We start from the raw sequence: 14,335 nt of genomic DNA, 5'->3' as shown, positions 1-14,335 counted from the left end.
TCTTAAACCCCGAGGAGGCCATCACGGTGAGTCTTTACTGTTAATAGGGTACTTAGCCACTAATCAGTGCTTTCTAACCCAAAATAACATTCACCGGCCTGCGGGGCAGTAGACGGCTTAACTAGCCTTCTTGTCCACCCCTCTCTCCTTCGTTCTTCTTTCTGCTGTCTAATATTCTCTTTTTTTTTTTTTTTTTTTTTTTTTTTTTGATAGTGACAAAAACAAGCAAACTACACGTAAAAACAACTATCTTATCTGTCTCTGGCTTTAGCCGGAGCGGATTCCGTCTGCAGCCAATGGCGGTTGAGAAGGAACTGGCGGGGACCGGATCGCATACATGGCCGGGGGCGCACAAGGGAGCGGCGCGCGTCAGTGCATGCGCGATCCAATAGAAACTGCTGGAAGCATTCCGATCTGCGGCACCGGGCGAGCCCGACACCTATTGTGGAACACCCACAGGGACCACTTGAAGAAATGGTGGTTAGATGGGTAAATAAGAAGAGAAAACAATGTAAACTGTTAAATACACACAAATCTTGGCTCCTGTGAATCCCCACAACCCCTACTTCAAGCATGAAGAATCCAAGTATTTTTATAATCCAGGGATTACACAATTAGCTATAAACATGTAATCTACTTTGATGTAGCAAATAATTACATAATGTCATCATTCTGAGAAGATACACATATGTAGCCTTTTAGGGTTAATACCAGAAGTGTGTGCAAAGGCTTCATGCATAATCCTCCTTTAATGCAGTTTATGTGAAAACAATATCTGCTGTAACTTGAGTAAATCAGTTGTTCCCATTCCACAAATGGTGGTTGTTCAAAAATAATCACACCAAGCATATTATTTGTGTTTTCCTTATGTGAGTTGTAGCTTGTTGGATACCATTAGCTAGTGCTCTTTTTTACAGCCAAAGCAGATGCTATCAGTTTCAGTAGTAGCAAGAGGGGTAGCCTACTCTGATAGTTGATATAAGTACTTATTTTGTAAAATAAAAAAAAAAAAAAAAAAAAAAAAAGAAAACACTGTTTGAATGCTATTCTCTTATCAAAACTCTGCAAAGAAATATTCCGTTACCTCACTTAAGCATCCAGCCATGCTTGCTTCCAATACATTGAACTTTGTAGTACTTAAGCCAACAACATTTCTGTTGACTTCAACAGGAGTTTTGCAGGATTAAGAAACTCAGCATGCAGTCATGTATCCTTGCATACAATCAAGATATTTTAAAATATGGAATTTTGATTCCATATTCTCTGGCTAATTTTTTACAGCCATAAATGTTATAAATCCCTCAGGCAATGAAACCTGAACAAATTGACACAAAATCTGTCACGGTTAAAAAGATAAATAATGTTGTCTTTAAAAAGAGCCAAAGCTTCAGTTCAAGGAAAATCATTTGAACATGAAAGAAATACATTTTTCCAATTTGTGGAAGTTCTTTCCATCTGCATTGAGGTGTTAAGATGAAATTCTGTTCTCAGGAGTGAGTAGTTAAGTAAATAGGTACCATGCATACACAAGTCCATGGGAAGTATCAAATACTTGCAGGAAAAAGAGCTCTTTGAAACACATATGTACATAGGCAGCAGGTCCCTAGCACCCCTCTTTCTTCCGCTATTCTGAAGGTTCCTGAAAGCTCCCACAGCAGGATTTTGCAGTCTCATGACTCTTCTCCCAAAGTGGATCTCTTAGCTTAAAAGTGAAAAAGCTTCCAGCTTGTCAGGCCTATTAACACTGAACCTGTGAAAGAGCTGTTAACTGTGTGAGGAAGCTATTTAAAAGCATGTATCAATCCTGAATTTAATAGCTCAGATTCAGGTAAGAGGAGTAACTACAGAACATGATCACCAGGTTCAAAGAGCCAGAGAGGGGTCCCCAGATTATATTTCTGCTCCCGAGTCTGGTGTGCTTTCATTAAATTTTTGCAGGCAAATCTTCCAAGTCTGTTAAACACTCCTCATCCCTATCCTAAGCACAGTGTTCTCTACTACTAAAGAGACTTGCAGCAACAATAGCTGGACCTCCTGATGAGACTTTGCTCCTTTGCCAGTACACCTTCCAGTTTGTCTGGAAATATTTCACATTGTCCGAAGAGCTTCGTATCTACAAAGTATTGGGCTGAGTGAGGAGTAAAGGCCCACGTACAGAGGTGGCAGCATCTCTACCCTTAGAGGTTTTTAGGTGCAAGCTTGACAAACCCTAGGCTGGGATGATTTAATTGGGGTTGTTTCTGCTTTGAGCAGGGGGTTGGACTACAGGACTTCCTGAGATCTCTTCCAATTCTAATTATCTATGACTAGCACCTCCCTCTCCTGCTTTCCTCAGCTGAAACAACTGGAAAAAAAGAAAGGATAACACAGAAACAAATAAAACTTCTCGGGCTAGTGCAACTGCAAATATGAAGACATCTTTCCTGAGACCCTTATCGCCGTGGAAATAAGACACGTACCTAGCTGGAGCCTCTGAATGCTGTCATACACGGAAAGCAAAGAAGAGGAGACATCTGATGCACTGTCAAGTCCCCAACATTGACTGTGATAAAAGGTGACAGAGGTTTTCTTGCCAGCAGTGCTTGAAGAAGTGTTCCAAAATCATTTAACTCTAGTAGGAGTTGAAAAACTACACCCAAAAGCAGTAGGCTAGTGAAATAGACTAAGCTATGCATTTCAACACAATACATTCATTTGTAATTTGAATGCCTGGTTATAAAAATCAGTGTATGCATCTGTTGTGAATAGAGTTCAGATTTTGTTACCTCTCAAACCACGATTTCAGAAACTTAGTAAAATATCAAACATTTGAACAAATAACGAAACATTTTAATAATTTAGATCAAAAGACTAGTTTGAGAATGAATGTTACACAGATACATGTAGTTTACATTTATTTACTCATCTGGTTTCATGCATAATGGTTGTTTATATCATGTGCAATGAACAGCTGGATGCTTTTTCCCTTATTTATTATTTTCTTAAGTTTATCTCATTTGCTAATTTGCTTCAATGTTACCAAGGAAAAGTTCTGACTGCTCAGAATCTCTTCAGTCCACAAAAATAGAATTACTAAGGCCTTCTCTAAGATGCATTTGCATCAATGGGATTCTTTGTATTGATCTCAGTGGGCTATTTTAGGGAAGGTAGTAAATGGGTACTTCTTCAATGTCTGCCCAGTCATGGATCCTTTTGAAAATTCTGCTTAAAATGGATTCACAACACAGTTACTGCAGTTTGGTATGATGTATGTCCTTCCCATATTTCTTTCAAAAATTTTGTTTGGCTTTCAAAGATGCAAAAATAAGTCCATGAAATCTGTTTGTCTTGACATTAGTCAGTTGTCCCTTGACTATACAGCTGGATTTTACCAGAAGCATCTCATCCATGTGTGGCAGATATGGGTATTTCTGGTGACTCCCAAAAGACTGTAGCAAATAATGGGTAAATGCTGTGAGGAATGCGGCTTTTAAACAGTGTAGTAAAATTGAGAGGTTTAATCTGGACATTATTTAGCTGTTTTTTGGGTGAGTGCAAAGGTCTCCCATTATTTTAGGAAATGGGAGTTGGAAAATGAATCCACCTATTAAATATAGTACAACAGATAAAATGAGAAAGTGCTCACACACACACACACACACACACACACACACACACACACACACACACTCTCTCTCTCTCTCTGAAAGAAACTACAATGAAGACAATATTGTTCAACAAGAACCCTCATGATTCTTACTACTACAAGAAATAAAATTATTTTAGGAGAGATTCTCTGCTAAGGAAATTTATCAGTGCTCCTCATCACATCAAGCCTGAGTAACACATCATTATGTGTCTGCCCAGAACCTTAGATGACATAAAAAGGTGCTATTTATGACTGATTTAGTCTAACATCATTGGAAGGCCCCAGTAACACCCTGTAATTTCTTTCCAATTATGTTAGCTGTCCCCTCCTCAGCTACAACATAACCTATCCAACAACTGTAATGATGCTAACTGTCCCTACGTGGATGTTAAGGACACCTTAACCTGAATTGATAAAAGTAAGCCAAGAGGGACCATTGGGATTCACAAGAATTCCTACACCACATCATTCAGAAAGACATCTATTCTTGATTTAAAAATGGTCAGTGATGGGAGAATACACCATGACTGTTTTCATTCTTCAAGAAAGTTCCTCTTTTATCTCTTCTTGACATGTAATCAAACCATTTACACTTTAGGTGACTAACGAGTTCTCCTCCGACTAAACAGCTCTACAATATCCTAGCAAGAAACTGAAGTGTTGCTTTATTGATGAAGTGGATATAGGGTTGGTGAAGTAGATCTATACTGCCCTTCTACAGTCAGGTTGTCCTTGCTCTTGAAGGACTGGAATAGCAAGTTGCATCACCATCCCTCCTTGACTTGTATGACTATGAAGGTTTCTGATGGATCAGATCACTGATATTTTTTGTTAGCGCGTTTCCTGTTTCACTTGGAAAACTATTAGTTCAGTTTTAGAAGTCATGGCTCAGTTCTATGCTGGAATCAGAATATGCTCTCTGGTAAGATGTGCCACTTCCTAGATGCAATAGTTGAAAGTGGAGAATCTTCCCATCAAGCAGTAGGCACTGCAATAAGACAGTGCAGTGTAGGGCAGGTTAGATTATTTATAGCAATTTATGAGGTAATAGGAAGCTGGCTCTCCATAATAACAAATAAAATCCCTGATAATGGACACAGCCATGATTAACTATTAAATTGCAGTTAAAATACCCAGCTACTGAAACCTACCATTTCAAGTTATTTTTGTTTTTAAATACCAAAAGAGTGTCACTTGTGTTCATTAAGGAAAAATTTAAGCTAAAGAATCTGATCATTCCAACATAATGAAGCAAAAAAATCACAGAATAGTTTCAGAAATTAGGAAAAACTTTTTATTTTTGCCTTCTGCTAATTTTAAAAAGAACAAAAGTTCCTTGTTTTAAAATATTAATATGCAGATGAGACTGCTGTAAGAAAAACACTACAGGACCCTCAACTATAGCAGTATAAGCAGTGAGTGACAGCATAAAGTAGGTATGCAAATATAATAAGGTTTATATGATCATTTTTAAATAATTTAAACATCTTACAAAGTAGGGACCACAGTTTTATTCTTCAATCCACAACCCTTTAAATAATGCACTGTAAACACATTTCAATTACTGCTTGGTCAACACGGAATTTAAGATATTTAAAAAAATACAATCAAAACTTGTGCTTCACTCAATACATTTCTCACGAGTAAGAAGCAGTTTTGGGATTAAAGCCCTGCATACATCTATCCTGTGCTTAGAAAAGAGCTAACATTTGTTATCACATGTGAATATCCTCCATAACAGAGACACTTCCACTGTTACAAAGGCTTGTCTAGATCACAGGGTTTTGACAACAAAATGGCCATTTTGTTGACAAAGCCCACAGAGCATCCAGATTGTGAAGCACGTTCTCTTAGCAGTAAGTTGACAGAACACAGCACTTCTGTCGACATCTGTACCCCGCTCACCATGAGGAAGAACCTCGCTATTGACAGAGATCCTTTGACAGAACGCCAGTCTGGATGTTCAGAGGGGCTCTGTCAATAGAAGAGGCCTGCAGGATGTTGTGCAGGTGCTGTTTTGCCGATAGAGCTGCAGGATAGTCTGGCCACTCTCTGTCAACAGAGCAGATCACTTTTGCAATGCCCCTTGGTCTCTGGATGCGATCTGTTGACAGAATTTTTGTCACAAGATATCTTCCAATACAAACGTCTGCCAACAAAATCCTGTAATCTAGACATAGCCAAAGTGACCTCTGTGATTAATGTCATCCCATTTTTATTTATAATAAATTATGAAGATTGGCTCAACCAAAACCCAGCATATGCAAGCACCTCCAGATTTAGGAGAAAAGGTTTCAGTCTATACTTTGATCCATATTTAAATATTGCTGCCCATTCAGTCTCTCTCTACTGAACCAAAAATTCTCAGATTCAAACAGACACGCATTTTAAGGGTTCAAAATTCAGATCCAAATGTTATAGCTCAGGTTATTTTCAAAAGGTTAATGCCATAAAAACAAAATTTGTGAAATTAAAAAAAGACAAAAGATGTAACTCACAAGAAACAAAAACCCTGTTTAGCAAAACAAGCTTCTCACTTTTATTTTGTACATTGTTTTGAATTACAGATGCATATCTGGCCCTCGGCAGGCTGACAGCTGTGCACAGTTTCAACCAGGAACACAACTGGCACACCTGTGAGAGTACATTTGTGCACATATACAAACATTTACACCAACAAATCAGATAATGGCATATGCAAACCAATCTTTGTGTATAATTACCAATATGTGGATGTGCAAATATCAGATATTGTGCACAAATAAGGAGCTTATCCACAAGAGTTTTGAAGAACTGCATCTGTCAAACCCAGGACTGAACAGCCGGCCAAATGCATTTCTAAGCAGGCTTGCTTTAGTTCAATAGGCCAAGGCTCCATCATGCCTTTGGACTCCTCCTTAGTAATAGAGTACATCTAATATAAAAAGATGTGACAGTGATGTGATTAGGTTTTATACCTTTAGAAAAACAGCAGTGCTTTGCGAAGTACCAAACCACCATCCAAAAGAGCCTCTTCCGGAAAGAATGACGGGACACCAGTTAACACACATCGAAAAAAGTTTAATATTTTCACAAATATCACTTAACACTAGTATAACTATTACTAGTGTGCAAAGTAAAAAGACTTTCTACCTTTGCAAAGCCTGTGAGGCATGCAATCCTTCAGGTAGATACACACACACACACACACACACACACACAAAGCTGCAAGTCCTGTTTGTGACTCACGTTACCTTACCTTACAACATTCAATCACAGCGCATAGTGAAATGTTATCAATAGCTAGGGCAATCCAAATCTTGGGGGTGATGCAGGAAGTGGGGAAGAACAACCTGAATATATATTTTCTGCATGGAAAGAAAAGAAAAAAAAAAACAACCACATGCAGAGACTTACTCATTTTTGATAAAGGAGCAATTAACTACAGAGGGCTCTCGTTTTTGCAGAAAAAAGTATGGCATGCAAAAATTATTTTAATGTAGTCTTAATTTGCTTCACGATTTAAAACTAGATGTGCTAAGTAATTATAATGACAATCAAATCAACATAGGAAAGACTACTCAATCTCTATATAATCTTTCCCATTGTTATTGTAGACCATTGACTAACTGGGCCTGGCATTGCTTTTGTAATTTACTAGTTTTATGCATCTGGATCATCAATGTGAAAACCAAAGCCAGACCCTGGAATTTCCTAAGGCTCATTAACTTCAGCTGGGTATTTGTGTTTGGAGAAGCTGCTTAAACATTAAAACTTACTTTGAAGCAAACAAACCTCTGTAAAATAAGAGGGGTATTTCTGCACTTCTGCATGATGCTGTTTCAGTCTGTTTATCTGCAAACTCATCAAAACTGCAGCAGTGTGCTGATTCATTTAGATTAAAAAAAGATAGACAACTTTTACAAGTCAAACTGTGAAGAATACTGCAAAATCTGCTCAGGACCACAGATTTCCCATGTCCAGAGATTTGGATTACCCCAATTAATCACCTGGATCTACTAATAAAGATTCTCCTCTTTAAACAATACAGATTGTACTAGGTAACACATCACTATTCACAAAAGCAATGGGAAATGCCAGTGATACCAGATTTACGGGACAGAGCCATTTACTTTTTCTGTAACAAAACATGAACTGAGGATGCAAAAAAGTCATATCCTAAGTCCCACTATCGAATTACATGGAGCGCCCAGTGCTGACACACTAATATTTCCACAGCCATTTTAAGTGAAACAACATTAGGCAGAAATGCAGGAGGGAGTTATTTCTGCTTCTATATAAGTATGAACACCTTCATTTTATGTTCAGCATATCAATGGTGCATTAACATGGACGTAGTATCAGCTGGAGAGAAGACATTCCATATGAAGTAACAGTAGCTCATTAATGTATATTGTCTGGCTGGGATTTTTTCCCCTCAAACAATTTATTTTGATAGCTGCATAAATAAACTGATTTGAATGACCTAGAGATGGGGAATGTATGTATGAATCAGGTGGAAAACAAACATGCAGATTGGGGGGCCCAAAGATGGGCGACATTATCAACAGCACACATTCTATTTTGTATCCTATTTTTATGTCGGTAGTTGTATTTTTCAATAAAGCAGTGAATCCTGGCCTTCTACCAGTTCAGACTACAGAGTCGCTGCTTTATAAGAAAGTGCTCAAAAGGCAGAATTAGAGCCAGTGTTCTGGAGTTTAGTTTTGCTCAGCATCACGAAGTCTACATCCCACGGCAGTAATGAGAGCTGCCCCTTTCCCACTGCCGTCTTCCGAAAGGAGGAATGTCACATTGCATTTTGGCGCGAGATCCTTTACTGTTTGATGCATGATCCTTGAAAAGCTACAAAGAAAAACAGATAAGGATGTAAGTGTAATCCATCATCCATCTCTGAGACCACAACATTGCTTCAGGACCCTGCCATAAGGAACATTTTGTCCAAGAACATTCTGTACACTAGCTGGGCAGAGATGAAGAACGTTGCTGGAGAATGCAGGTGGTTGAGAGACCGTGTAAGAGGAATAATTAGGAAAAGACAAGCATTTTGAATGCCAGTGTCTTAGTTCCACCCTGTAGTTGTGACGAGCATGGTTGTCTTAACCTCTACCACCTCTGTGGGTGGAGGTAGGGCATCTTCTCCTGTCCTTTCTTACTACCATGAATTAATTCAAGACACTCACTGGCTCCGGGAAGTCTATGGGGCAGCTTCCTTAAGGCCCACAGCTGATGAAAAGAGGTCTTTACCATGAGTTGCTTGTTTCTGCCTCCCCCCATTGCTGTTACGAGGTAAATGTGACTAAATGCAGCCCTATATTCACACCCTACACCCTACTGTAACTGTAACAATCTCGGTACAAAGTATGCCTTGCAAAATATATCATGAGGAAAGAAAAAGCAGATTATTTCTACTGGATGTCAAAGCTGATGAGAAATCACCTACCAAGTGTCCATTTTTGGCAAGGAGTGGGGGTGCAGGAACAGATCTACATGAAACCTCTTACCACAAGACTCCATTACTCCAATCTCACTGTGGGGAATGAATTTTATCTAGGAGTATCCCTCAGAAAAATGCATTTCAAAGGAGGATTGGACTATAAAAAAAAAAAAAAAAGAGGGGGCAAGCCACCCTCAAGGCCACTCTCCCCATCCACCTTCCTCTCTTTCACCTAATACAACAAAAGAAATAACCATTGGACTTTGGGAGCTCCTGGCCTGAGTTTTTTTTTCCCCCCGAGTAATCTTAATGGGAATAAGTGTTAAGAGATTACAGCTTGAACCAAGACTAGTTTGTTACGTTTTAGTCCTAGAACAGATAATCTCTTGTAATCATTCTGACTTTAATGTTTTATTCTTGTAATCACTTAACATCTCTCTTTGTAGTTATATAAACTTGTTTTAGTCTATTCTTTAACCAAAATTAACCTACTGTTGTGAACTGTGCAGTTAATTCCATTCAGGGTGACAAATCCTGACAGAGGGATAACGGAATCCAACACATCTGGATGCCCACAAGAACACTGGACAATGCAGAATGCACATTTTGTGGGGAAACTGGAACTGGGAGTGTGTTGATTCACCCTCCAAGTGCTAACCAAGGCTGCTGGAAGCCAGAGTGTGACTGATATGTGGCTGGTAGGGCTACAGCTATACACAGACACACAGGGTATTTTGTGGGCTGCTCAGGTGACAGCTACACGGCATTGTGAGGTACTCAGATTTGAAGGGCAGGGATCTGTATAGACCCCATCATGTCCTAGCAGCCTAAGGAGCTCTTCTTTCAGACACCACAGCAAGGAAACGGGGTGATGGAAGCTGAGGATTCTGGGAACTCATGAATGTATATATGTTTACTAAAAAATGCCAGTTATGGGCAATCTATGACCGAGAGCCTAAACTACAAGTCTATACAAAGCATGCTTGGAAATCACTAACATTATCTACTCCCATTATCAGACACTTCATATGACACACTGTCTGGCCCATGTTTGACAGTCAATATATTCTAAACCTACTGGTTCCTCACAGTCCTGCAAAAGTCCTTTTCCAACACAATCTGTAGCATCTCTAAATCTTTTCCTCATACACACATTTGACTTGCAGGGTTGCAATGTTTGTATATATAGGTTGAACCTCTCCTGTCCAGCACCCTTGGGACCTGACCATTGCCGGATGAGAGAATTCGCCAGATGATGGGAGGTCAACATTTTCTATCACATTACCAATACTTCCACTGCTTACTGGGCTCTTAGAGGACATTTAGGGGTAAATTACAGCTAAAATAATAGTACATAACACAGAGAACCAGGACTTGTGGCTACATACAAATTTTATACATGAAACTTGGTCACGCTCTTGATAAGTAGTCGCCCAGCTAACTAAAACCATGCTGAATTATGGAGTTTGCCAGACAAGAGAGTTCCGGATTAGAGAGCTTCAGCCTGTACTGGAACTATATTTGCCATTTGCCCATCACCTGGATTATTATTAACATCAATCGATTGATTAAAAGGCCCTTTGGAGCAGAGTGCTTTTTCATTCCATCTGTGTGCACAGTGCCTAGCGCAATGGTGTTCCAAATCCTAATAGGGGCCTCCAGACACTACTGCAATACCATTATAAACTTAGCAGCAGCCAATGGTTCTGCTATCTGACTGATAGCTTATGCCGGATCTTTCATGGAAATAATCTGTTTCAAATTCCTTTATTTTTGCCTATCATGGTTTCATTAATGTCAGTCTGTACAGTTTATCCTCACTACTACATAGAAACACGCTCCAAATGTGCAGTATGAAACTCTTGACGCAAAAAAAAGTTTTTTTTCATCTTTTCTTTTCCAGGAACCAATAATTCTATGCTTTTCTCCGCTCTTCAATGGCCTTATTTGCTTTCCTTGTATTTCTGACTTCCTCTAAGAGAGACTAGAGACACTTCAGAGAAAGGCCAAACCTATGGCTATGTAGCACTCATCACAAACACACACAAGAAAGCCTACTACTTACTGTGGATGTAGTTTATACAGAGTCCCATCTACACCAACTGTTATGTCTAGGTGGTCTAATCCTCTGTTCTCTCTTATTTTATCTACCACAGCAGCCATTCCAGCTCCACACACTTGAGCGGCTCTCCTCGATACTGCTCCACAAACCGTCTTCACAATTATACTGTCATCACAGGTACCATTCAAACCCAGCTGCTGGAGGATTGCTCGTACCTGAAGCAATGCTAGTCTGTCACTGAAATTGAAGAGGGAAAAAAAAAATTTGACCAGGTCACTGATTGATGCCTTTAACAAAATTTAGTAGTTATACAACAATCAACACACAATAAACTCTTTCAACCCCCCCAGTAAGCACTTTGACCATAGGAGGGCCTGAGTGTCAACTGGCAAAGGGCACATCAGACTCTGACTCACATCAGGCCTGACACACTCATTGCCCCAACATCATACTACTGTCATAATCTGAACTTAAAAGACCCTATGGAAAGTATCATATGCAAAGTGGTGACCCACTGGTCACAGAAACAATGTATGTATGGAGTAGGTACAGTGAGTTATAAATGTAGGATGGAAAGATGTCCTAAACGTGATTTACAAGCAGCCCAGAAATTCCCACCAGCCCTAAAAAAAAAAGAACATGCATTTACTTGTCTGTCCAGCTGACTGCACAATATAAATGAAAAGTTATGTCTACATGCAAGGTAAAGAAAGCCATCAAACTAGAAAGTGAGCAAGATTACAATGGGGGACAGAGTATGTACAACCAGGAAGCCTTCTGGGCTCTTGAAAAAGAGATAAGGAAATCTGGGGTAATATCAGCTGATGAAACGTCAGAATAATTCATCAACTGAGAGAACAAAGAAGCCAGAGCTTTGTACCTATGAAAGCTGAATCTTCCTGCTAAAAGGGGCCTGAGAATGCCGGCAATTTGGAGTAAAACTTTAAAAGGCAGTATTATTTCTTGCTACAACTAAAACTAGAGTGTTCTTTTGATTTTGTTTATAATCCTTTCCCAAATAAACCCAGCTGGGCTAACAAGTTGGTGTGCTGTCTCTTTAGAGACTGCTGTACTGTCTCTTTACAGACTGCAAACTTGGTGTCACCTCTGTGAGCACCTGTAAGAGGGACAGAATACTGCAAGGAAGATGGCTTTGGGGAGACTCGGACAGAAGAAATGTTGGCGTTATCCTGCAAAGAGCAGCTGGGCTGCTGGAAGGCAGGGTGAGACCACTGCGCTATGGGCATGCTGCTGATGTTGGGGCTCTGAATTAACAAGAGGTACCCCAAGGTTACAAAACAAGCAGTGATTGAACCTTTTATGCAGCTGGGTGAACTCCCAAATCATCACAGTCACATCTGGCAAGTATTTGCTGTTGGAGCCAGGTTAGCACTCACAAGAGAGTATCATATCCTGAGCTCATTACTCCATCCTATGGATCCAAGCATCAGTAACCATACAGAGTCACAGCAAACTATACAGCATGCTCTACTTGGAACTAATATTGGTTCAAGAGACTGGATTTTTTGCATATCTCATCCTTAATTGGTTGTTCTAAAGGATGTCATTTACATCACCCAGCCTATGCCTACACTATGAAAATAAAATTGACTTAATAAATTCAATTTTTTAACCTCGATCTTAGGAACTCAAATTTAGTTGTCCACAAATGTTCCAGAACTTTGACCTACCGATTCTCTGTGTCGACTTACCACGTCTCCATTGCCTTATGCAAGTTCTACTGCATGAGCTGTGCGGGGGAGGGGGAGAGGCACGACTGCTGCACTTGCTTGTGTGTTTCATGTCACTATTCCTGAATGCAAAGCACTCGTCCAGAATTCAGAGCACCACTACATGGAAAACTAACACAAGGATTGTGCCTTTTTCTCCGGCATAGTGCTAGCACAACCACAGATCCTCAAATGCCTTGGAGTCATCACACAGTCTGTTACATCAACTTCCTGAAATGTCGTGCAGTTTTTCTTTTGACTATAAAGGGAGTGGACTGGGATGAAGGTTGAGGGTGAAGATTTTGAAGAGGAAATTCCTCAACTGTGGGTCAAGAACTTAGAATTGCTGGATGCCCTGGATGCACTGCTGATAGTGGTGAGGCAGTTTTGGACTCATGAAACCAGCAGACACTGGTGGGACCACATCGTTTTGGAGTCCTGGGACAACCAGCCGTGGGTGCAGAACTTTTGCTTGAGCAAGTCACCTCTCTGGAACTGTATTGATTTGCTGCCCCCACCCTGAAGCATGGTGATACCTGAATGAGGCCAGCTTTAGCAGTTCACAAGTGAGTGGCAATTGCTCTGTGGAAGTTTGCTGACAGTTACTGGTCAGTGGCAAATCAATTGGAGTGGGCAGATCCACAGTGGGGAATGTGGGGGTGCAGATACCCAATGCAATCTTTCAGCATCTCCTGAGGAAGGCTGTGACCCTGGGGGATGTACAAGCCATAGTGGATGGCTTTGCTGCCATGGGGTTTCCTAACTGAGATGGGGCAACAGAGGGCATGCACATCCCCATCATGGTCATGGACCACCTAGCATCTGATTGTATGAACAGAAAGGGATGCTTCTCAATGGTGTCGCAGTTGCTGGTAGATCACAAAGTTAATTTCACCAACATTAACATGGGATTGATGGGGAAGTTTCACAACGCATGCATCTTCATAAATTCTGGGCTGTACAGAAAACTTCAGGATGGGACTGTTACCCCGACTGGAAAAATCACTATTGGCGACGTGGAGATGCCTATGCCTATATTGGGTGACCTGGCTTACGCTCTGCTTCCTTACCTCATGAAGCCATACAGAGGCACCCTGGACCGCGGCAAGGATTACTTCAATTTCAGACTCAGCTGATAGGACCCTTTCAAAACGGACCCCTGTGTAGATGAGCCGCGGGGGGGAGCGAACCGCGGCATGCTAATAAGGCATTCAATATGCATGTCAGCGCCTCATTAGCATTCTTTGATTTGGCCATTAACAAGGACATTTCGAAGTTTTTAGTAAGTGTACGCTTAGCCTCTGTGTATAAAAGGTTACATCATTCTATGATGAACTTCCCATTTCATTACTGTGCTCTGTAAATAGTTTTGCTAACCTGGCATTAAGTTTTTTTTTTTTCCCAGGTTATAATGTGCAAATTTAGCTGGGCAGGAAAAAATTACTGTTTGACACTTAAGGAAAATGTTGCATATAATA

The 14,335-nt window shown here is 40.3% G+C and overlaps 1 protein-coding gene across 1 annotated transcript in view; it reads right to left on the bottom strand.

Annotated features, from left to right (window-relative positions):
- Nucleotides 1–6,667: 6,667 nt before the first annotated feature.
- The window catches only part of HK1 (hexokinase 1), a 62,618-nt gene continuing 54,950 nt past the window's right edge, over nt 6,668–14,335 (bottom strand). The window contains exons 17-18 of the mRNA XM_075000242.1: nt 11,131–11,364; nt 6,668–8,473 (exon numbers count right to left, since the gene is read on the bottom strand). Coding sequence (XP_074856343.1) covers nt 8,329–8,473; nt 11,131–11,364 — 379 coding nt within the window. The 3' untranslated portion in view covers nt 6,668–8,328. The remainder of the gene's footprint in view (nt 8,474–11,130; nt 11,365–14,335) is intronic.

This window comes from Carettochelys insculpta, chromosome 7 (assembly GCF_033958435.1).
Source record: "Carettochelys insculpta isolate YL-2023 chromosome 7, ASM3395843v1, whole genome shotgun sequence".
NCBI lineage: Eukaryota > Metazoa > Chordata > Testudines > Carettochelyidae > Carettochelys > Carettochelys insculpta.
The sequence above is the reverse complement of the archived record's forward strand: the minus strand, read 5'-3'. Positions and strand labels throughout refer to the sequence as shown.